The sequence below is a fragment of the Rhodnius prolixus genome, unplaced genomic scaffold (genome assembly GCF_049639745.1).
Source record: "Rhodnius prolixus isolate KJV_2025 unplaced genomic scaffold, Rpr scaffold_2, whole genome shotgun sequence".
Lineage (NCBI taxonomy): Eukaryota > Metazoa > Arthropoda > Insecta > Hemiptera > Reduviidae > Rhodnius > Rhodnius prolixus.
Genome location: NW_027411592.1, coordinates 15,965,381 through 15,991,471, shown reverse-complemented (window position 1 = coordinate 15,991,471; position 26,091 = coordinate 15,965,381). Strand labels below are relative to the sequence as shown.

The 26,091-nt window shown below is 30.4% G+C and overlaps 2 protein-coding genes across 4 annotated transcripts in view; one reads left to right on the top strand and one right to left on the bottom strand.

Moving 5' to 3' along the window:
- The window catches only part of LOC141449116 (ATP-sensitive inward rectifier potassium channel 12-like), a 32,865-nt gene extending 11,993 nt beyond the window's left edge, over positions 1–20,872 (top strand). The window contains exons 1-6 of one of the 3 annotated variants that reach the window (XM_074118209.1): positions 11,466–11,681; positions 14,705–14,816; positions 14,893–15,210; positions 17,249–17,488; positions 17,605–17,871; positions 19,241–20,872. In XM_074118209.1, the coding sequence (XP_073974310.1) occupies positions 11,545–11,681; positions 14,705–14,816; positions 14,893–15,210; positions 17,249–17,488; positions 17,605–17,871; positions 19,241–19,342 (1,176 nt within the window). In that variant the 5' untranslated portion in view covers positions 11,466–11,544 and the 3' untranslated portion in view covers positions 19,343–20,872. Of the gene's footprint in view, positions 1–11,465; positions 11,682–14,704; positions 14,817–14,892; positions 15,211–17,248; positions 17,489–17,604; positions 17,872–19,240 lie in introns of those variants that run through there. The other 2 variants (XM_074118208.1, XM_074118206.1) reach the window with 2 other exon arrangements.
- The window catches only part of stg1 (stargazin-like protein), a 338,187-nt gene continuing 331,884 nt past the window's right edge, over positions 19,789–26,091 (bottom strand). Inside the window, exon 10 of the mRNA XM_074118210.1 lies at positions 19,789–26,069. The gene's annotated coding sequence lies outside the window, so the exon portion shown is untranslated. The remainder of the gene's footprint in view (positions 26,070–26,091) is intronic.

The window sequence follows — 26,091 nt, the reverse complement described above, 5'->3', positions numbered from 1 at the left end:
AATTTAAAGAGATACTGAGATTTGGAAGTGAGGCATGTTTTGGAAAATCTCTTTCTAGCTAACGTGAATCATTTTGTATTTCTGCATATACTACTTATACTTTTAAGCCTATCACTTTTATTTGAAAAGAAACTTTAAGCTCTCCACTTGAGTGACAAAACCATCTGTCTTTATGAAAACCATAAAATATTGAATGCTATACTAGAATTTCAACTTTGTAGAAAAATGATACCCTCTGATAGTTCTACAGATTTATTGTAATTTTCTAAAAAATAGGATTAATTAAAATTATAATATGTTGATAATTTATAAACATGTAAAAATATATATCATTTTCATATAAAAACATTTCTGGCTCCCTATAATCGTCAATTTGAATAACTGCTCTCTAAATCCAAAAAAGGAGCATTTTTATGGAGCTAAAAAAGTTAACAAGTTTTTTTAATTATTAAATTTTGTATAAATGAATATATATTTAAATTCATATAAAATAAAAGAAGACTTGGAATATTTATGACGCATGGATAAAAAAGCGTTAAGGTCTTCTTAAAAATTTGATTATTTAAGTCTTAACCACACTCAAGTCAATTGGGCACTATTCCTTAATAATATATTTCCTCTTAAAAATTTAATACCACTTGAGAAGATTACGTTCATAGATCCGAATATAAAGCGATAAATTAATGGGCAATTTCTTTATCACTTTATTTTTTTCGTTATTTTTAAAATTTAAACGACTGCCTCAGATAATCTTAACAGCAGTTGCAAACTAAATTATGTTGCAAAATATTAATGATTATATAATCAACTATTACGTATTTATATTTCGTTTTTAAAATATCTAGATTTAATTTGATCAATTTCATTGGTTTAATATATTGTTTAGGTTTAAATTAACAAAAAATAAACTGTATTAGCGAAGTATTTCCTGGGTATTTCGCTAATTTGTTTTTTTTTTTTTCAGAAATTTATTGCTGGTTTTGACTATAAATTGATTGTGGGGAAAAAGCACGTTATTAATGCTATCAGATATTCTATCTGTTTGGTTGGAAGTTTCACTCAGAGTTAAATCCATTAAATTATCCAGGAAATTGAATCTTCTAAGCATTGAGATTTATTTACTAAATAATATGAAATTAATTCAATTGCTATAATATCTTAACCTATTTGACTTTTGAGCGAGTTACTCAGCAATACCGACACCTAAGGAAACAGATTAATATTTTATTTAATAAAATTACATTTTTGCTCAACTAATATCTTTAAGATTTGTAATTCTCTAATTTAGTTCTATTAAACGCAATGATGGCCACATAATTCACTTAAATAACACTGTCAAAGGGGTTGGTTTGAATGTTCAGAACTGAATATTCGTCTTACTTTTGGAAAACAAAAACAAACGCGAATAAAGTGATAGTTGGCTAATTTACAGTTCTCTGCAAGCATATTGTGGGGCCCCGTGACAACACCAATTCGTACAATCAAATTTGAGTATAATGCGATTTTCCGAAATTGAGTTATGTAGACCCTATCACATACTGAAAGGAACAACAAATCACAAGGTTTGTTACAATCCAAAATCTGCTAGATAGCATTAATGATTCTTTTTCTAACAGATCACTAGAGTGAAAATTAATTTTAAAGTAGCGAACGCTATTCATCTCAGGAACGAAAAATTATAAAAGAAATGATAAATATATGTATATTATATATACACATTTTAAAAGTATTACGCTGAGCTTGCAGCCTATTAGGAAGCCAGCCACTGTTCATGTGTCTTCTTTGTCCAATAATGATATATTCTCACTGTATTAAGGGCTATCGGAATAATTATAAACGTAAACTCCTATTGCTTGCAAGTATTTCGAATAATTTTTAACTTTCAGCGATGCTTTAAACATAAAACAAATCAAGAAGGCTAAAATAAGTGGAATAAAGAATAAAATTTTAATTTTCCCTTTAGAAACGGATCCTTAAAAAAGTAAATAGCTATGATTAACTGCAAAATTTAAATTGAATGCCCTTCAAAAGTTCTGAACTTCACTTGTGTTAATTTTTACAATCCTCTGGTAATTGACGGTATCTTTGGTGTTTTGTAATTTTGTTAACGCTCCTTTGTAATCACTACAATTTACTTTACCAATTAACACTCACCTTTTTTTTTAGGTAAATTATTTAATAGTTATCAAACACTTATCACTTGAGAAGTTACAAAATTAAAAGAAATATTGCGTCATTCTATGAACGAAGGTTATTGTCTGAAAAGGAAGTATCTGAAAAAAAGGTATAACTTGAGAGATAACGCTGCTTAGTCTTAAACTTCAATCCTGAAAAGCTTACTTAACTACCACAAAAAGGGTGAAAGTGGTGTCACGTTTTTTTGAGCGAAAAATTGAGCCTGAAATTAATTTGTATTCAAAATACTAGGAGGTTTTTTTTATGATTAATTTATGATTAGAGAGAATTAATTTAAATAATTTTTAGACAAACATAGAGCATTACGCCATCAATAGCCGTGATTAAGATGAAAAAGATTTCACTTTTCGGATGTAAATTACATTTCGATTAATGACTTATTTTTGTTATCTACAATTTATACATAGAAATCTTTTCAAAATTGATACTCATTATGTGGATATTTATGACCCCTCTCTCTTACAGTGGTTTTAATGTCATAAAAATATTGAAGCAGAATTAGGTCCAAATTTTACAATAGCAGAAAAGCATCTTTAGGGAAGGGATTAGCTATGCGGTTGGCGTATTGGATTCCCACGCGGAGATCCCAGGTTGTAATCCAGCTGCTGGCCCTTGGATTTTTCTCTTTTTAGGAGCTTCTTACAGCTCACTGTTCGGTGGATAGTGTTGTCTATAAAGAGAGAACTCTGTCCGGAGGCCGGCAGTGCAATGAAAAAAAGGCTAGAGGCCAATAACCTCAGTTGTTCAAGCGCCTTAATCTTTTTTCGCATTTTATATTGAGCTACCCCGCTTGACATTCAAATTTGACGTTCTAAATATGATGAATAGATAATAATAATTAAAATAAATTAGAATCACTCTGCGCTCAAGTTAGAATGCTCAAGTTTCTTTAGACCATAAATATCTGCCATGGCTTGTTGCACTTCCTGGACCAATAAATTCTATTATCTGTGCAGAATCCTTCGATTCCTTCAACACGTCAGTATTCTGGATCTCTGTGCCTCCTCTGAATGTCCACAGAGTCTGCAGGAAGTTAATAATTTCTAGGGCTACCTCTTCCAGGTGCTTACTTACAATGGCTATAGACGAGAGTGAATAGCCAATCTTGCTCAGGCGATGTTTCCTGCTTTCTGATTTTTCTCCGGTCGTAATTTCTCAGCAGTTAAGTATGCTTGCTTGAGGTTGAGACTTTTTACTTAGTTGGTGGAAAAAAGTGAACAACATTACGATCAGGGTTGTTATCGTAGATTAGATTACAACAAAAGAAGTTAGGATGAGTTAAGCGGCCCTTAATCTCAGACCCAGTGCTATTGTGGTGAACGTTTTTATTTTATTTTCTGTCCGATTAGATTGTAAAAATTCAAACCATTGCTATCAAAAGCTCTATTGTCTCTTCAATGATGACAGTGCTAACAAAAAGTAGTCGTCTATGATGAAGATGATATGTATGAGTAATTGTGCGTATTGTAAGAAATCAAGAAAGAGAGAAATCCATTTATAATCTTAAACCAAGTATTCAACTACTTTCATAGATTCTGTATCGATTATGTGAATAAGTGTTTAAGATGTCAGTGAAGTAAGTGATGGATGAGATTTTTGAGTTGTTGGCCTGGCGTGGCCGCAGATATTCACAAAATTTGTTCGTGTAAGTAAACAATGGAAATAACTGTTTGCAAATGCTTCATCGATTGCACATTCTAAAATAGAGCAAATATTAAAAAAAAATAAGATCTAAAGAGACTGGAAAAGGGTTATTATTTTTGAACGTATTCACCAATGCAGAACCTCGGACAATTAGTCCAATTATCTAAAACTAAAAATGAACAAAATAATTTATATAAAAACAAGTGAGCAAGAATTCCATTTATAAACTTAAAAGTGATGTGTTAAATATTTCCTAACATTTAAATCAGTTTAGTTCTTCATGTCGGCCAGTGCTTATTTCATTTCTTCTCTAATCAACTCAAACGTTAAAACTTGGCTTTGAAATTTGAACGCCCCTTAAAAAAGTAAGAAATAAACTTATAACGAAAAAAATGTTTCGGTGTCAACTTTAATACCTGGTTTGGGTGACAGGACATATTTATGGTTCACATTTCATTCATAAGATTGGTTAAAGGAACACATGTTTTTGTAAGATGTAAGTTGCACATGTTGGGACTTAAAACAGTCCAATAAGTAAACATGCTTTTAGTTTTAACCTTTGCGCATAGCTTTACAACATGTTAAATATATTTTTGCCAGCGATGATATTTTAAAGTTAAGGATACATTTTGTCATATAAGGTTGCGTAAACAGGTTAAAGTGAAGAATCATAAGCCTCAATAACCATTAAGCTTAATTTTTTAGTTGATTTAAAATGAAAAAAAGAAGTTAAATTTATGTCTGTCTTATTTTCTACTTACCCAAAAACTCAACAATTTGGATTTAAAGTAACAATTCTTATTTTAATAAAATCAAAGAAAAAGCTAGTTGTATTTTTCGTTTATGCAATATGTCCAGCACCAAGAAAAAAAATCCTTTATATTAAAAAAAGTCAAAATGTACGCGATTGAGTGATGTAAAAAAAAATTAACTTCCATTTTTCCTAGAGAACTTCCGTTAAACGCTTTACTATTTTGCAGAAACTAACCAATGTAGGTTAACTACATTAACAAATTTAACTTTAACTAAAGATATTTTGGGCCCATTGTATGAATAAAATTTGAGACCTGTTTAGATTATATATTCGTTTTGAAAATTGAGCAGCCATTGAAGACTGATCAGGCCCGAAATATTTTTAGAAAAACATTGTGAATATAAAAGGATTCTTTTATCCATTCCTCCTATTACAACAGGTAACAGAGGTTTCACGTTGTTGGAATAACACAGATTCTTACTTGGAAAAAGATGTATTTAATTTCTATTACCAAAGATGTGAATCAATTCAAAGTGGGGTTTTAAGAGTACTATCAGTATAAAATTTAAAAACTGGATATTTTTTAATATGAAAAGTATGTCTAAAATGTTACATATGCGATATTTGGCAACTTTGATCCAATTCTTATTCATAAATTTACAGATTAAAGCGTTGACCACAGAATATGAAGCATAATGGCAAAGCCAAGATAAACAGAAATAGAAAAAGACATTGTCTGAGAACACAATAAGCAGCATTCTAACCGCTAAATGAAATTAATACTTCAAAATCGTATGAAATGCTAGACCACCACAAGATAGCCTCCAACAATAATCTTAAGAAAAATGGTGAGAAACATAAGTTGATTCACACTAACATTATAGTAACAAGCAAAACAAATGCGGTTTTGTGGACAACCCAAATTAAAACCACGAGGAAATCGAAGTGTTATAGTTAAGTAACAATAATAGTAAATAATAATAATAATACTTTCACCAAACTTAAAATAAAAGTATTATCAAATTATTATTATAATTATTATTTTCAAACAAAGAGGAATTCATCAGTAGAAAATTAATAATTTGAGGACCCCACTTAAAGCTTTCACCTCAGTTACTTTTTTTATTTTTCTATTAAAAGTAGCATTATAAGTTTACAAGCAGAAGGTCTCTGTTCAAATCTTTAGATTTTCTTTTTTCATCTTCAACCTCTTCAACCCGGTAATTGTGTTGTGTGTACCGAAAAAACAATTCCGAAGACCGGGATTTCACAGTTAAACTCAAAATACAAATTCACAAATATATTTTAAGGAAAATCGAGAAAATTTGAGAATTTTGAAACCCAAGAGGATATTCCAATGATGATGCAAAGCAAACTAAGTTGCTTTCGTTAATGTGGTTTACCAGTTGCCTAATTTCCCAAGTAACTTCAGCTGTTACAAATCTCGTTCTATAAAAGCAAAACCTCTTTGTTTCAGAACAAAAACCATGTAGGTTTATTAACCTCCTGACAAGTGTGCCTAGCAATTTCCGATCTAGTTCTACGAATACATTTAGAAAGTTAACCTTCTACCTCGCGTGTCTATTTTGTTTTTAATTAAGTGGTTGTGTGAAGTACACAAGCAAAGCAAGATGCATATTTAAAAGCTAGAGTTTGTCTTTAATTATGTCGAATTATTCATGAGGTTGTTAGCCATATGAATTACTTGGACAGACGTCTGCAGGCAAGCGTGCTCTCTGAGACTAGTCGCTAGGATTGCCTATACATTTCTAGAGAGTATGTCTTTAAAGACTGTGGCCTCGGGATCTCCTCTTTGATGACGCGGTTCTACAAAAAGTAAAATGTTATTTGAGTATTATCGCTGGGTGGGTAACTTCTCCACTCTGAGTGTCATATATTGTTTATTGTTACCCTTGTTGCTTATAACGCAATAAAAAAAAAAAAAGTAAAGTTATTGCCTATTTTTTCAGGCGGGCTTTACGTCCAACTACCAATTAGGTGTCGTGGACTGTAAACTTCTTTTATTAACCATTAAATAAAATCCAAAGCCTAAGACCAGGGATGAACTCAGATCCACTATACATATTAGCATTACAGGTCTCGCCTCTACCACTCGGCTATCGTGGCGCCTTATAACGCAATAATATGCGTTGATTGTAACTAAAGAAATGATTTTTTTAAAAAAAAAAAAATTATGAACTTTTATGAAATAATTGAAACAAATTTCTCTTTCTGTATTGTCAGTTTTGTCATTGATTTCAAACTGATTTCTCCTTAGATCAACTTTCATAGTTCGAAAACTAAGCCCATTTTTTAGATTTCATATTCATTGTTCTGAATTACTTTTTGGACTAAAATCGACAATACTTAAAGTTTATTATCCTTCGATAATAAACAATTATCCTTTTCAAGTTTGTACAGGTTTATGCTATGAGTCATTGATTAAACTGTTAAATTGCTACAGCCTCTTATGGTCAAATCGGTCAAACATTTCTAGAATCAATTTACATTTTCAATAAAACTTATTAAAATAGTAAAGGTCATTTTATTGAACCAAAATTTAAATTTAGTGAATTTTAAATTCCGATTTAAAATATAAAATCTTTTATAAGCCTGTTATGTTATAATGGGACAGTTATTAGAAAAAAACTATCCTAAAAAATATTCTACCAATCTCATCCCAGATGACCAGTTTGCATTTAACATAGACGAAACCACTCAATTCAACTGGCATCGCGTTATAGACTTACTATCGCTTCCTTCCTTGAGTGGGCGAATGTTGATCAAAGAAGTTATGTTGGGTTTAGGCAGTGAGGCTTGAGCTGGAAGCTCAAGAGCATTCACGATCCTTACAATACATCTCTACTACTTACTAACTTAGTGTCATACTTATCTCTCTGCTATTATTTATTAGCCAAATCTCTCTCTCATTTCCATTCATTAGAAACAGGAGTGCCTTAGAAGAGTATCTACTTCCTGAAAACTATACTGTATATTCTGCAATATGATCTCCTCACATCCTGTAATACCCAAAAGAAACTCACTGTTCCATTGTTTATTTTAGAAGGATGGTTCAAGAACCAATATGAACAGAAATGTGTAATATTTATCTTTAACACTCATGAAAATAATCTGGGCTCCGATATAACTACAATGAAATTCCTCTTCCGTATACCAATGTTGTAATGCCTTTATGATTTTATGAATCTGAAAAGAGCTGCAGAAGCCGTCTTAAGAACCACTTACTTCTTCAACTGTGGAATTTTATGCAGATAACAGATGCATAAGGACATAATAAAAAGTTTATAACTCATACTTAAAATCCCTGGGGCTAAGGAACAGAACATTAGGTCAGCTAAACGTTTAAACTGTTAATGAATCCATTGCATTCAGTTCAAAATCAGTTGTTAACCGCAGCGAATTTTGCTTTTCCTTCATTTAAGAGACTCCAAAACTTCTTTACCCACGTAAATCTCTTTGGCTGGAACCACTTTCCGAAGCTCACCAGACTGCCCCTACCGGTGCCTCCTCCTTTAAACAAGGGAGTTTTACTTTTTAGCATTTGTGCGTTGTAAACATACAAAAGTTATTATTGAAACCTTCGGCAAATCTTTAAATTAAATTCTATCATCTTAAAGACAAATGGAGGAGAACGAAATGCGTTTGTTACATAAATGGTGTATTAATTTGCCGAAATACATATTTTCTCCTAATATGTTCACTGCCTTTAATCATTAATTTCAATATAGTTAAAGAAGAATATCTATTTAACTTAGGAAACTGTTTATAATAAAAGCTAGCCATGAGAAGGATTGATTAATTCAGTAGGTTTTGTATATAGCAGTAAACCAACATTGGTAATTCTACTTGGTAGTAAAAGGTTCTTGATAATCTTTGTAACAAAGAAGTCAGTCCAACTTGGAGATCATGTTTAAGAACTTCAGCTCTCACTTCTGGTGTACCAATTCGTACAAGTTATTCGCAATCGTTTAGATGATCTGTTGCGCTTTTTATTTCAATGCTTAACCTTCTGCTTAAAAAAAATTAAATATCTTCTTTTTTATTGAAGAAGGGATTTCAAATAAAATTGGCCTTGTTAAAATTCATTTCAAGTTCAGTAAAAGTTGGAGCTAATGAAAAAATACGGATTATAGGAAAAATCTTTTTAATTTTTTTGTACCAGCTTGATCCATTTGCACTTCAACAAGTGGCAGTTGAGTGGGTAGAGATGGATAGCAGGAATTCGTATAATAACCAAACAGTTAACTCGGCGCTACATAATCTTAAAATATGAGCATTGATAACTAAGTTTATTTTGAAAAATAATACTCAAATATCTGAAATTAAAAGTTTTAAACATTAAAATTGAAATTTGTGGTTTTGATTTATGTTACGACGGTTTTGGTCAACACTTTCGTTCCGAAACCAGAATGAAATCAATCTTGTTCTGATCTTTCAAAAAAAATGTTTTTATATGACATTTTGTTAAGGAGAAGTGCTGTATAATCAATTTTGGTTTTATTACCGAAGTTGTATGTTGAAATACAACTTTAATTAAGTAATTTCAAAATTGAATTCACGCATACATTTTTTGGGATGGATACATTATTTTTTGATGATCGGCAACTGTTAAAACCGATTGTAAATCAAGTACACTAACAAGATATTTATTCCCATGAAGTATATTGGTGAAGCACTATAATAAGAGATACATAAATTAAAAATTGAATTGAATATTTGTAAATAATTCAAATGAACTGAACTTAATGACCAAGATTAATTTACATGAAATAAAAAAATAATTATAGGTGTAAAAACAGATTAAAGTAGATGTAAATTATAGGTGTAAGTGAGTTGTCTTTAATACTTTTGCAACTAATTGCCTTTATCGGTTGAAATTAAACTTATATTAAATCTAAATTTATGACAAAAGTTGTAAATTATTTTGCATAATTCTCAATCATTTATCTTAATTTGAATTTGACCATATTATCTTTGAATGACAGATTTCAGTTTAATCCTACACATTTAGTGGACTTAGATATAGTAATTCTCAATTAATTTCATTAATTATTTTCTAGATTCAAAGCAAAATATGTATTAATCTTTTAAACGCAATCGTTCGAGTGGGTCGGCCTCTGGCTTACTTTGAAACAGTTTTTTTGTCATCAACCTATAACCGAATTACACTTTTCAAACTTACTAATGAATCGTGAAACTGCAGATTTTAACTATGTAAATGATGACGGCATCCTATTCACCATCATTATCCAATAAAAAAAAAACTTGAAACCACCATAAGAAAAATTGGTTCTAAAATGGCCCACTTAGCTGGATGAAAATTAGGACAAAAACAAGTTAATGAAGGACTGAAGCTTAATCAATTATGCGCATCTAAATGGATATTAAATAGTACATTGAAATGATGTACATAGAAAAAATAAAAGTTGGATACATTAACAACGTAAATTCCACTTCGCTTAAAATGAAGATAAATATATTGAGGAAATATTTTGAAACTTTAATGAATATCAATTTAGATTTTGAGCAAAATTATTCAATAAGAAATTTTTTAGCAAGGAACAAAAAATTGATTTGGAGATAATCGTTTAGTTGAATATATTAATTATTTAAACAAAATATATTAATCTATCAACCTCTTATCGGGAACAGTTTTTATTATTATTATTATTATTATATAGATTTGTTCTCGTACATACGGGTCACTTATAGAGAGATAAGTTTGTTACAAGATGAAATGTATTGCACAAAAAACTAATGTGCTCATTATGTGCGATCTGGGCTTTTTTATTAAGATTTCTTTTAAACAAATCTTTCATACCACTTTAGTATTGACCAGATTAGAAATAAATAAAAGGTTTAGTTTTCAGATAAAATGAAAAGTTCAATATAATGCCTTGTGCTTAATGAAAATATTGTTAATTTTAACATTCCTGGATTAGGTGGATTCCGAGGCAACTTGTTTTTAACTTCTCTATTAAAAAAATATTCTTTGCTATACATGATCATATTATCTGCGGTTTAAGAGCTTGATGGCAGTATCGTCATTATAAATAAATAAATAAAAAATAAACGTAACTTGAATCCACTCTCTTACTCAAATTCTAATAGTTAGACGAAACGAACATCTTTGGTTTTTCTTAAAACCCAGAACTTATTAAGTTCTCGTTGACAATTGGTTATATTCAATTTGGGTTAAACATGAAATTAAAAGAAAAGTTCTAATTTTGTTTTTTTATGTGACGAATTATGACGAAAAACGTCTTTAATATTGTAAACTATTTCAAACTGAACTAACACGAGCCGAGCTCGAAAGTCTTACTTTCTGTACCTCTAAAAAAAAAATTTGAAAAATATTTTTACACCTTCTGAGAATAGGTTCTGGCAGAAAGAAGTTGAATCGTCGCTTCACCTGCTGTGTCTTCGTTGTTAAGGGTTAGGGGTCGGCCCTTCTGATAAGAAAAACCTACGGCCTTCATACTTTACCCAGGAACCTTTCGCCAGACTCTTGAGTTTAATTAAACGGGTAACTAGTGTGAACCATATCAGACCCTTCCTGGGTCCTGGTAGCGTAGCCTTTTTTACCAACTAACTCTTTTAGGATCAAATCATCTCATTTAAAAAAAAAATTGTTTAATAAAACATTAGAGTTTCCAAATAGAATCCCGCCACCAAATGACTAAATGGTTATTAGGGGAAAAATTTATTGAATTGCAGACAGGCTCCATCTGTGTACACTTTAATTAATTTAAACAGTAAGAGGAAGGCGGAACAGATAAGGCTAATGGAGGGGGATCGTATTATCGCAATGAAATCCACTTGAATATGAAACGGTAATTTTTCTTATGCACTGAATATTTTAGTATACCATAAGTGTGCCGGTTAGATCTTTGTTCTGAGTTGTTTTAGTATAGTATTAAAACGGAATAATGGCTAGTGAAAGAGAAATGTATGAAATTTTGGAAAATGGTTTAGTTGGAGAAGCTGCTTCAATAACTGCAAGTCTTGGATCTAACTTTGAACGCCCTAAATTGCACAGAGAGTCTAGCAGGACTTCTAGTATTAGGTGACTCTTTTATGTTTTCTTACCCATTTACCATAAATGATTGATAAATTTATAATAAACAAAACTAGAATGAGTTATTATTACTTCACAGTTATGTACTATTATCGGTTGTATATAATTCAAGGTCCCTTGGCAACCCTAACGGTTATCTTAAACAAACAGCAACAAATCAAAACAAAAAATGAGTATCCATGTAAAAAAAAAAGACTAAGAAGTTGTTTGTGTGGTCTGGATAGTTATGTAGTTTTATTTGGTAACATATTATTATTAAATTATCACATCTTAATTATTTTTTAAATTATTCATTTCTGTTTATCAATTGTCAATAGTGGTTTATTAGTCTTATATTTGTTATAAAGTGAACATCATCTTATTTCTTATCTTTGAAAACAGTAGGCTCGCGTGTCAGTAATTCTGCCGAAGAAATAGTTGCCTTAATCTTCTGCTAGATCCTAATACTTGTCAAAGGAAGGAGAACTTTTTCTCAGACGCCAAAGCCACCTTCGTCGCCGTAGTAAATCACCTGCCTACGGCCAAATTACAGCATAATAAACTATAACCAAGGTCTCCATGCAAGGACAGCTGAGGAGACAGTAGTACAGAAGGTACCAACACTCTGTGGAGTTCCAAGCAATGAGGAAGTAGACAGTCTGGCGAGTATCGGTGCAGTTTAGCACCAACCAGTCAGTATGCAGGCATTAGCTACTTCGCCAAATAATTATTTAAAAGAAAGAAAAGAAAAAGATGTTCGGATTATGCGACGGTCTTAAGCCAGAGGAAATTCTAGACATTGTTTATAGACCTACGTTAAAACGCAATCTATACTGGCGATCTATTTGCCCTGAGCTGATGGCCTGTGATCTCTAGTACCACCTCCATCGTATTAGACGGCAAAGAGTCGCTCTCGTCATTCGAAGAAGAAATGAATAAACGCCGAGCATTTATTTAGATATTCAGCTATCAGAAATGCCGAGGCAGATACTCTAGAATCTCAGAGGAAAGATTTGTAAATTAGCAAAAATGCCTGCGAATGCGTAAAAAAAATAAATAAAACAGGAAGTTATTAAAAATCTAATTCTAAATGAGAATAATTTTATAAAATTCTTTTTAGAAAAAAAGGGAAGGAAAAAACTTGTGTGTAGATATGGTGTAAATTTTAATTATTCATAATGTTTATCTGTTCTGTTGTTATAAAAGTGTCATCATTAATTTAAAAACATTTGTTTTTGTTCTTCTTTAGTTAGTGTCAATTATATTTCTATAATTTAATGTTCGATAAAATAAGATTAATGACTTCAGCGTCAAATTCTTTGAAATTGTCTTTTAATCTGAACTTGATGCCTGAAAAGTGATTTAAAAATCTTGCTATCTTTCTTTGATGTGGTGTTTGGGCATTTGATAATAAATAAGCCAAATTCTAAAACTCAAAACGTGAGTTTTACCAAATTTATGATCTTTCACTAAATTTCAGACGTGATCGGACAGAATTTAGTACTTCTAGTAGTTTTGTTAAAACATGGTTATGGAAAATGTGGTCCTACTTCCATAAAGAGTTGCAGGCATTTTAAGGAGAAAAAAAAAGTTGAAAACAGTTCTTTGTTGCCAAGAGTAATCGCCTGTTGATACTCTTAAAAACATCAATCAAGCTTAAGCAACTAATTTCGCTCTGCGATATCTAGTACTCTCATTGGAGATGCGTTTAGTTCTGCGATGTCATTATGCTACACACCTATCCCCTCCTTGTGGTACAATGTCGAATATTAGCAGTTCGGCCTTGGCCGCACAGCTTTTATTTACATAATTTCAATCTAGTTTAAAGTAGTTTACTATAGGTGAGTTGAACTTTATTAGTGTACAATGAGTGTAAACTCTTAACTAACATCCTCTTTCTGTATCATTCTTTGAAGGACAAATTCATAAAAATATAATTGCCTAACAAATAGCAATAAATTGCATTTTATTAGGGTATCTAAGATTTATCCACAAATGCTATTTCCAGTTCTCAACTCTTTTTTAATTTTTTGTCTATGGACATCAAATTTCTAATTACTACTAATTACTCTAAATACTAATATTAAATTACTCTTTAGTGAGGGAGTGGCGAAAATTTGGCAGAGACAATGGTTTTACCATGAACTTTAGGACATTATTCTGGCTTTTATATCAAAAGGAATTATTATGAAACTTTTTTGAATTACATTTATAGTTACTGTAACAGCTATTTTAGGAGGTTTGTTCCATACATTTTTAGCAGGTAGATATTAGGTATTTATTCGATACTGCTGTTTGAAAATGCCCTTTTATTTTCAAACCCGTACCAGTTTCTCCAGGCAGCATAGAAGGTATCCTAAGGCTGAATCCTAAAGATATATGCCCTCTAAAGAGTTCTGAGATTCCTTTCACAAAGAAGTGATTCTCATTTTCACTTCTTCCATTAGCTCTTGCATTAAAAATTTTTAATTATGGACTCTAATAATTTCACGTTTATCTCTATCATCTTTGCTCATAGATGACAACTTCCTCAGGCTTGTTGAAAGCTGAAGATCACACAGAGCCAAGTCTTTCTTCTTTACGAATCATTTTTGTGCAACTATATCTTTGCTTTGGGTCCGGAAGTTATGTCGAAACAAATAGATACAAATAGTGCTTTTAGCATAAGGGTATGTTTCTACTAAAATAATTCTTTTTGCAAGGGTTTGATATAGAAATTAAAAAAAAAACAGTATCAATTTTTTCTTGGATTTATCAATCTTTTCAAAACAAAACTTGGGCAATAAATTCGCAAGAAAATAAATATTTGATGTAAAACTAATTAGTTTGATATGCCGAATTTGTTGCATCCCAGATAATAAAAAATTATTTAAGCAAGGGCAGGTAATCATTTGCGAAAATTCATCTTATTCAAAATCAGTATAATAAGCTAGTATCATCATCTGTACAATTGGTAAAATCAGTACAAAGTAGTTGAGTAATATTTATGGTAAACTCTATATCCATTAGTAAATCATTTTATTGAATTGCAGGAGTCGCGGTAGAGGATCTACCAGACGTGTTAAAAGGCGAGCTGTGAGAAAAAGTGGAGAATGCAATGTCACCCAGGTCCACATTTCTAAGAGACGCAGAAGATACTTACAGGTAGCTATCTTAAATTTGCTCCTTTATTTTTTACTTCTTCTGGCCAATACCTAATAGTTTCTGTATATAATTGCAGGATATTTTCACAACGCTGGTTGATGTTAAATGGCGATGGACTCTGTTAGTGTTTGCTTTAAGTTTTACACTGTCCTGGTTAATGTTTGCTGCCATTTGGTGGTTGATAGCCTATACTCATGGCGATTTAGATCCAGCAAATTTAGAAGATGAAAAGTGGTTACCGTGTGTGGTTAATATCAACAATTTTGCATCTTGTTTCCTCTTCAGCATTGAAACTCAACATACAATTGGTTACGGTTCAAGATCTACTACAGAAGAATGTCCTGAAGCAATATTTGTTATGTGTTTACAAAGTATTACTGGAGTGTTTATTCAGGTAATTAATTGCAAATTATGTTCACAATAAATGATAGTAATAAATAAGATAAGATAAGTAAATGTAAAATATGGAAGGAACAAAAAAACATTAATACGCAAACAGATTATTGTAGCTATAAACTTGTTTGTGGCTATAACAAATGTTCGTGGTGAAGGCAAAGAGGATATAAAAAAGGCTACTACTGTAAGTGCTGGATTTAGGTAACCTCCTTTAATTAGGCCCCCAATTCTCTCATGGTTGTTCTTTCGTTTTAATTTTTTGTTTTATCACATGCTATAAACATAAATTAAATGACCTATTAACCTTTTTTATCTATCTTCAGACCTTTATGAAGGCGATGGAAGAAATTATTGTTGACTGAAAGTTAAATAATATTCCCATTTATAAATGTATATCGTTATTACAACTATTTATGATGTAACTAATACGTCATAATCATTTGCACCTTGTAGGGACTAGGTGGCTTTTAAAAAGTCACAGACATTTCATTACATAATCTTTTCCTTCTTGGTAAATCTCTAACAAAAGAAGTTCCAAACATTATTAGTTTGGTGACAATTGAAATTTATTTTAATTTCTTGTGGCTTGACTAAAACCCATAAAAAAAAGCCATAAGAAAGAGAAAGGGGAAGGATCCAACTATTTAAAGTTTGTATTTTTATATTATCGCTGTAGCAAAATAAAATTTAAAATTTGTGGTCATAGTGGTACACAACCTCGGGAATGAAAAACTAATATTCAGAAAAGCCGATGTATAACCCAACTCCATTGGCCCTTTATTTCCCCGAGCCTTCTAAGCTTAACAAAACTGGCAACATTTTCTGCATTAAACATTTAGCCATTTGTTGAAAGTGTGGTTAGATCCGAGTGCTAAATATCTTTGATTCTATCCGTTGTAGCATGCATGTTTATTAAGAGACAGCAAGTGTAATGCAAGATAGAAACGTAAGTGAAGCGAAATCTCTAATTGGTTTGGTGTAGAGGATTCGATGGTAGATGGAAGTCTGACACAGATCAGGGATTCTACAGACATGCGTGCTGTGATGGATCAAATTTGTAGATCTGTAAATTTGGAGAAATCTCTGACGATCTCCACCTCTAATCTCCCAAAAAAATTCCTTAGAGCAACAAATATTCAGGTCAAGATCTCTTCTACTCCATTTTCGTTATGATTCAAGCCTGTAGAATTCTAAATTAATCAAATTTTTTTGTAGCATGAATTTTGTTCTTTTATAAACTGATGTACTTCACCAACAACTTAAACAAATATCAATTTGCATCTACTTTTCTTCGATAAGTTATCAGCAACATTGTTGACAGAAAAAACAAATTAAAATTAAATTACATCCAACTATCTCTTATATATTTTAGGATCCAAGGTGGTGATTGTAACAGATTCCAAATAGAAGAATTGTTCAATTTTTTGAAGTAGGGCCAATTTCAATTTTCTCTCTTGGATCTCTGACTCCATCCAGTCCTTATAAATTTTGTTTTTTTATTAGTAATCAGGCCAACGCAAAGCACATTAAGCAAATAAAAGTTTTATTGCAAATAATGAACGAGCACTATCACTGATGTCGCTTAACCCCATGTATTTGAATCAATTTCTCATCGTCAGGATTCCCGAATCTGCAATTTGTTTTTCAATTGCCAGCTTTTTTTTTTTAGTCTACTTTGCGCATTGAATCCTGAGGATTTTTGTTTGATTGCGGACTATAATACTGCATATTATAAAGCCTTCCTAAATGAAACCTCACAGAAACCACTGTTTTACTCCATGCTGCAGAAAATAATTAACATGGTTATTAAATAATAAGATCTGTGTATAAATTATATGTGTTTTTTACTTAACATTATTAATCGAAAATGCAGAAATTTAAGCGTGACATAAAAGTTTTCGTATTCTTAATGCCAAGAAATGAAGGTTTCCGAAAATATTAAATGTTGAAATATTGATTTACTAAATGATGTTTTCACTTTAACTCTGACTTAATATCTCTTTTGTTTAATTTATTTATTAATATCTCAATTTCAGGCTTTCATGGTTGGCATTGTGTTTGCCAAAATGGCTCGCCCTAAACAACGTTCCCAAACGCTGATGTTCAGTAAATTCGCGGTTGTCTGCATGCGTGATGGCATGCTTTGCTTGATGTTTAGAGTGGGGGATATGAGGAAAAAATCACATCTGATTTCGTCTTCTGTAAGAGCACAGTTAGTCAGGCCTTACACTACCAAAGAAGGTGAAGTACTTACACCTTTCTTACACGATCTTAAGGTAAGTAAATTAAATAGAATACATATATACTCTTTAAATTAGACTAAGTAAAATAAGATTGATTTTATGTGATTAATTTTTTCTTTTTCTTTTTTTTTTGTAAATTAACTCTTAAGGTGAAAGCAGATAATTATGAATCAGATATTTTCCTTATTTGGCCAACTACGGTAATCCATGAAATAGACAGCGCCAGTCCTTTGTACGATCTTAGCGCAGCTGATATGATCAACGAAAGATTTGAAATTGTGGTCATTTTGGAAGGCACTACCGAGAGTACTGGACAGACGACCCAGGCCAGGACTAGCTACGTGGCTGGAGAAATTTTGTGGGGACATCGTTTTACACCAATGGTTACTTTCAACAAATCTAAGGAATCTTACTCGGTAATTTATTAGAATTTATTACAAATAAAGAACAAATAAATAATAAATATTTTTAAACAGTTTTTCTCTTAGAAATTTTAATGTTTTCAACTTAAAATGAAAGAAAAGACGTTTTAAATAATTCAAGTTTGAAGAGATAAATAAATTTTTCATTTTTCTTGCTAAATAAAGACGAAATCTAACTTTCAACGATTGGCAATCTTAAATGTGTTCCAAGCCCTGTAAAGAAACCAACTTGCTAGTGCTAAACTGCATTTGGTGCCAACGGTGGGATTCGATTCCCATTGGAACGTTCATTCTTCGAACTTCTTAATTTAGCTCACGTGTAGGATTCAATTGTGAAAGTGAAATTCTTCCCACAACCAGAAAATTAAAACTGTTTGTTAAAAAATGTATAGGTGAACTGTAGACCCATTTGTAGACTGATACAAGATGCCTTCTCGAAAGAAACCGATGTACAATAAGCAAACTTTTACATGTAGTTCACAATAGGCGTTTCTATTCTTGCATATTTAAAATGTTTTATTTCAATATAAATGCTGAATCTTAATCAACAACCACCTTAATTATCTGAAAATCCAATGGATTCTAAGAGTTCTCTACCTAATGAGGAGTTGCTCTGAATCAGTTTCCTAACATAGTCTTTACTTGTTTCAATGAAAGAAGGAATTGTTATAATTGCATTTAAACGTAAAATTTAATTGCCAGTAACAGAAGTCATTGCGTTTGTTATTTTACAATTCAAAGAGATTTGTTTACTCATTCATTAAGCTTACTGCTTAAAATTTAGGCTATAATTTCTGACACTTGACCATCTGTAACAACCAACAGTAGTTTTGGGACACATCCAGCAGAAATAACTGTCACAGGTGCTTTGTAAAACAAAAATCACTCGGGTTTTGAAGAAAAGTATTAAGGGTTTCAAGTTGGCGTGGAGCTAGGTCAAAGTATTTAAGAAATGCTAGCAATGCGGCTGCTCTCATGTGCAGCTTGTGGTTTTGTTGGAACGCCTAATTCATCTGAATGTTTTCTGATAATGGTACCAGAGTTCATTACTAAGCTGCAGTCAGAAATCTGAAGGCAAAGAATGTCCAAGACCAATTTACTTTGCAATATCTTCTCTCTTCTATTACGTGGTTGAACCAGACCTGAGCAGCATATACATTCAAGACTTTTCGATTCTACTCCATTTCAGAAGCGGTGTTTTTCATTTCAGACCACCGACTTCTTTTGCCCGCTAATACAAAAGTAAAATAATTTTTTTTAAAAACATGCCTAATAAGAAGCTTTTGTTCTAGTTTTTCCTCCACAAAATTATGCTGGGCTTGTATTTTTTCTTACGAACAATAATTTTTTTCAATTTTTGCAGGTGGACTTTACCCAGTTTGATAAAACTTATCAAGTTGATACTCCATTATGTAGCGCTAGAAATCTTGAAGCTTTCCTTGAAACTGCAGACATGGATATGTGACAAGGATTTTGTAATTACCATCAATCAGACAAGCAAGGTGTTGGAATGGCCGTCAGCACCATGCAAGAGTTTAGCTGGCCAGTGATCTCATAAAATCAGTCATCACTAACTTCTATGGAAGTAATGTACAATGTGGGTACCGCTGAAAGTGCACACCGTGCTATGTTGCTCTAAAAAGGGACTGTGCTCTTCGAGTTGTGATTCAATGTCAAGAGTATTGGATTATTATGCAAGAATGGGTGGGTGGACAAAATTAAAGCGAAAAATTTATTGAAAGAATCATATTTTATAAATAATACCTTTGCCTTAGATATAATTTTTAATATCTAACAGTAAATAATTATTAATGTTATTTATTTTTGCTAATTTAAGACCTAATTTAAGTTGTTTTGAAAACCAAGAAAACAAAACTTTAAAGATTGTACAGTTCGTTTTATTTGTATTGCTTAAATAAAAAAAAAAAAAAAAGAAAGAAAAGTAAATTAAAAAATGTGAAAAAGGGGAATCGCACAGCTTGTGCAGTAATTATTATCAGAGAGTGCAAGTTGTTCAATCTTCATTAAAAGACATAATTCTAAATATCAAATGCATTCCAGAAATTTCTTTTAAATAGAAGACATGGTTACAGAAAGACCGCTTGGAGTTGCTAATAAAAACAAAGGATTATAGTTTGGTTGGATTCTGACACTTTCTAATCGATTGACATCAATTTGCGGTTATTCATTCTGAGCCAGTTGAAATAATTAAAAATAATACTTCCATCACATATTTGTTTGAATTCAATTTACATAGTGCTATAAATAAAAAAAAAAAAACTTTAAACAGCTATGAGGCATTTTTTTCTTCTGTTTTAATTATTGTAAACATAAATTGGCCTGTTTTCAAAAAAATAATGAAAAGAAAAAAAAAGTTAAAAATAATGAAGTGGGCCCGTAATTTCTCCATCACGTGTGATACTATTGCTCAATGATTAGGAAAAATTAATTAAAATTAAAAATTGTTTTATATATGGGACTGTTGAGAACTAGTTTGTAATCAATCATCATCAAATTTGCATTCATTTAAGTATAATACAATTCATATAATTACACTTATATATATTTTTTTTTTTTTGTTATCTACAATAACCTGATTACATTATGAAAATGAATAAATAATAAACCCCCTTTTGTTGAGACATGTATGAATAATTATATTATTTTCATAGTATAATTAGGCCTTGTGATACTAAAGGTAGGAATATTTGGTGAGAGAGTTGTAAAGTAAAGATATGTATATTTCATTTTATGTAACAGTGTTTATGTACAAGAATAAAATAAAATAAATAAGAAATCAAACATAAATTTGAGCGCTATTTTATTATTATTTTGATATTAAAAAAAAAAAAAATGGAAAAAAAGTCTGTATGCATATAATAAATATGATATTAAGAAATAACTGAACAAATAATAGAAAGTTCAACTATCTGTATATGATTCGCCTGTATTTTACTATTTAATTAATAAAGAATGTTAATTTTTTTTACAGATATATATATTCTTTTTATTTACTTTTAAAATATTTAATGAAAAACAATTCACTAAGACAAAATATATTCTTTTAAATTTCACAGTTCTTTATAATAATTAAAGATTAACAAAGAGTTCATTTTAATTTTGATTACATACTTTAAGATACTTTTCCATGTTTTTTTCCCTCAATGTTTCTAGTAAAGAAATAATTTGTTGGTAACTGAATGAAGTCTTTGAAGAAATTGAGGTAATACCAAATTTTATAGCAATTCCCCTCAAAACAAAAAATATTATTTTATAAACAATTCCTTAAAATTTATCTGATTTTGTAGTTTATTTTATAAATTTCAAGTCCAACAAACAAAAATAAAATATTTCGAATTCTTTTTAAAAAAGCTCTTTCTTTTACTTATTTATTTAATTTCTCAGAAATAATAATTCTAAATATTTTTGAAAATGAGGCCTGAAATTTGAGAATTACGGTTGACAGAAAGTGGATTTGTTTCAAACATTTAAAAAACGCTCAAACTTATTGAAAAGAGGCTGCTCAAACTGGGAAGCACTCAGGATGTTCTCCTACAGTCTAAAAGACATATTTGTCACATAATGGAACATGAAAAGTATGGTAATAGCATGTTGGAGGGATAACTAAAGTAATCTTACCTCGGACAATAATGTCCCGATAATTACATTAACGGAAGGAGTGACCATATTAGCTGTAGAAATTCAAGCAGGTGTCGATTTATTTTTAACTACGAGTCGTAAGTATGCCCTAAACTTCTAGGGGAGAAACAAACTAGCATGGATACTTGAACTGACCCCTGAAAACCCAAACCAACCTCAACCTTGTGGTTAAGAGATATCGAGAGAAATAAATCTCGATAAGTACAGTACTTAGTGCATTTTACATTTGAGCTGAAAAGTTGTTTTTGTTAATAATCTTTCGTTCTATAATTAAGTCTTCCATGACTCGGCCTAAAAATTATATAATTCGACGTAGAGCCAAGAGTGGCAGTCAATATATGAAAGTTACCCAGTCTGGCTTCATTCCCGAAGTGAAAAAAAAATGAATTAAGCTTTTCAGTCATATCTTTGCGGGTTCCAGTGGATTTGAGGCAGTGATGAACCGAGTTTAGTCCTCGGTGAATGATCTTCCCAGTGGAAATGCATTGTCATCCAGACAGTCTACTGTAACTGCCTACCGAACATTCTCTAACCGGCATATGCAGAAAGAAAGCCGTCGTTGTTTGTGAATGACGGCTTAATTTTTTCAACTGTATTTCTGTGAAGACTCCGAGAAATTAATATGGCTGACTCAAAGCCAAAGAACCTCCTCGGACAATAGCTCTCTTACTTTGAAATGAGTAAAAAGACTGGAACAGCCAGTTCAATTAACCGTTTGTTGACGGGCTTTAATAGAGCTGTAGCAGGAGGAAGGGCATGAAAGGGTATGATCATATGATGATCCCAATAAACAAACGCAAAAAAACTGAAAACATGTAACGCACTCTTGAATTTAGGGCAGCAACCGCGTTTACTAAGGTAGAATCATGCAGAAATCTACCCTTTAACGAAACGACAAAGTAGAATTTGCCCCCAAAAAATATTAACATTTTTAACAACAAAAAACAAACTGGTTATAAAGTGTTATTCAATTTAATAAACATAACATCATATGCTTCTTAAGCTCGGTCTTATACTTCACATTTTAATCATTCACAAAGGAAATGAAGTTACTATTTTTAATCCAGGGTCATGCCACCAAATGCACCCAGTTCAAAATAATTATTTAGTTCAGTTTTTGTAAAAATTATTGATGGGTGAAAAGCACGCAATAAGATTTTGTGAGACCATAGGGAACTTATTGATATCCAAAAATAAAATGCTAAAGTACAACAAACCCTTTCACATTTACCTGAATTAATGTCCTGATTAAATAATAGAAATCTTGTAGAATACCCAAATAAATAGATTCAGTTGGTTACATTTTCATATTATTTAATATAGTTCACAATTTATCACACAAATCTTCACTTTTTATCTTTTGAAATATTTAAATGTAGCAAATCACATTTATGAACACTAATTTGATTATTGTTTTTATTCTTATAGTTAATTCTAAACATAAATATTAATCCTATACATTTTAGTGTTCACTATAATGCATTTTCGAAAATCATTTATCTCGATAACAGAAAATAAACCAATTTTTTGTTTGGAATCAAATTTACAATTTTGTCACAGATTAATCACTTTTACAAAACAACAACTGAATCAACGCTATTTAACTCTTACATATTTAAGTTTATAAAAGAAAACTCTAAAGCCCTAAACCGAAATATTTGCATACAATGAATTTCTGTGCCCTTTAATAAATGTGCCTTTGTTTTTCTTATTAGATATTTACATTTTTTAAACTTGCTATGATTACTAAATTGATCTTAATATAACTATGAATTTTATTTTATTTATATTTGATATCAACTTTCTGTATCAAACTTTACACTTGTATTGCATACAACATATTTATTTATTTTTTAAAGAACTATTTTAGAATTTAAACAGATTTTCTGTAGTATTTATTTAAATATAAATATAACAGTCATCACGAATCACAAAAAAATTAAAACATTTATCCATTTAATTTTTAGTTATTATCATTAATACAGCTTAATTTCTCGTTAACTGCATGATATGAACAATCATTAAAAATAAAAAAAAACTGATGAAGTATTAAACTTAAATTTAGGAAGTTTATTTTAGAAAAAGAATTAACTTGTTTTCTAAAAGTACTAAATTACCCAAACATATTTTTATAATTATCCAATAAATATTCTTTTTACTGATTCGGTAAATAAGGGATGTTTCCCGATGAAGGTACACAAAAAATCTCTATGGAAAATGCTCATTAATTTTTTCAGGAAATAACAATCCTTGTGTTATAAACGTTGAAATAATGGAATCTAACAAATATTATATTTACATACAATAATTTACCTACCCGTATGTGAGCAAGAATTCAGTTTTAAGTTAAAAATACAAAACTCCTTCTAATAAAGATAAATGTGTTTCTGAAACAGTACGTTTATGAAAAAAATATATATATATTTTAAATACATTTAGTTTGCAATACAAGATTTGGATTATAAATATAATTCGCCTAGACATATTATTTAAAATAGCTCGTCAAAGAAACGTTAATAATGCATGTGGAGGCACCATGTAAAATCTCTAAAACAATACTAACTTCAATACATTCACGGAAAAAATCTTGTAGAAATCATTAAGTTAAGAATAAAATATAACTAGAATGTGATAATAAATTGAAAGAGAAATTATTTACATAAACTTATCTTTCTTTAAAAAACCTAAAATATCAGAAAAAATAATGCAAGAAATAGGTAGTTCAAATTAAAGACATCCGGTAGTTAACTATAATTTTGTCAAATTACTAAATAATTGTTCTAATAATCACATAATACTGCCTATTTATTTTTTCTAATGAAATTTCTAAACAAATAGCTTTAAAATTAATAAAATGATATAGTATATTTTTCAGGTAACAATATGTAATTAATATGTACAAATCTTTCGCTATTTTTTTAATGTCAATATATTAACATGGCAGTAAATAACTCTTTAAAAAAATTAATTTAAAAACTTACTTAACTCAGTTAAGCAATATTCTTTTATTTCAATATTAAATATTTTTTCTTAATTAATTTTAGATTAAATCAAATTATAAACTATTTCTGATGAAAAACTCAATTCACACATCGGCAAAAATGTATCAATCTGTTCGAAATGTATCTTTCCTGGTATACAATATTTTCAGTGAGATTAATGGCAATACAGGAAAACTGTAATTTAATTCCAATAAACGATACCTTGAAATATGTTTTGATATTGAACCAAAATTAAAGATTAGTCAAATAAAATAAACAATGTTCGGATGAAACAGAAAACAAAATCTACTCACAAAACAATTTTTTAGTTATATTCTGTAAATGTTAAATAAAATTATGGATAAATAATAATTTTAAGAAAAGAAAATGATACTAAAAACGAATCTATCCAGTTTTTTTTTTTTTTTAATGGCTCAAATACAATAAATAGGTACATTTTTGGTACGAGATTCAAATTTTTCAGTGACAACCATTGCATAAATACAATAAGGTTAAACTAGCTGGAAATTTTTTTTTGATGTTTACGAAAATGAAGTATTTTTTTTTCCAATTCATTAAAAGTCAATCCAATTTAATGTTCACAATCGCTTTATTGGTTTAAAGTTTAAGCTTAGCCAAGTATAAGTTTAGCATAAAAAAATAAAGAAACAACTGTGTTACCTTAGCATTTTATGATTTATTAGTTCTTTTTTTTTGCTCAACGCTTAATAACTTATTTTCTTGGAACTAAATAAAATAACTCCCAGAAATAAAGCAATATCTCATTTTTTCAAAACAATAGTAGTGAAAAATCTCAGTTCTAGATGCACTCCTCTCTCGATGCTCTGCACTAGAATTCAACAATTTTCGAAGAAATTGTTTCCTCGAAAGAAGTACAATACACAACACAATTAAAACACTTCCTCATATTTCTTTTCCTATCTTAAAAATAAAAGGAAAAAAAATGGGACTTAAAAAATGAGTCTGTTTTAACTCTTCGCAAAAAAAAAGCTTAATATTCTGTTTAAAAAAAAACATTTACTGAAGTTTATAGATTTAAAAAAATAATTCACTGGGCAAAATAAATCAAGATAAACTTCGTACAACTTTTCATCTTCTTAGTGTAGAGAATACTAGATTCAATTCTGCGAAATTCCACTTTGATCACAACATGTAATATTGAAAATATATTAAATTCATGGCAGAACAAATGTTATGGTTTACACCTAAGTTCGTATTCCAAGGCAGGAGATTAACGGCACAAACTACATTTTTTCGCTTATACAGTAATTTATGTTCTGAACCGTCTGAAATAATCAAAATAATGAAATAAGTGATTTTTATGTCGAAACTTGTGGAGTAAGGCTTTCAATCTGGAGGCCTGATCACTCTCAGCCTGACACCCCAGCTGTGCATAAAAGGCTTTCCACTAACTAAAAGTGATGAGCTTGTAAAAATGATCTTCATCATGAATTCAAGGTTTTTGTGCATGCTATAACTTCTGTAAATATCCATTTCCCTCACTGAATCTGTGACTGTAAGTTCTTATTCCTAGAAAAGATGATGGATTTAA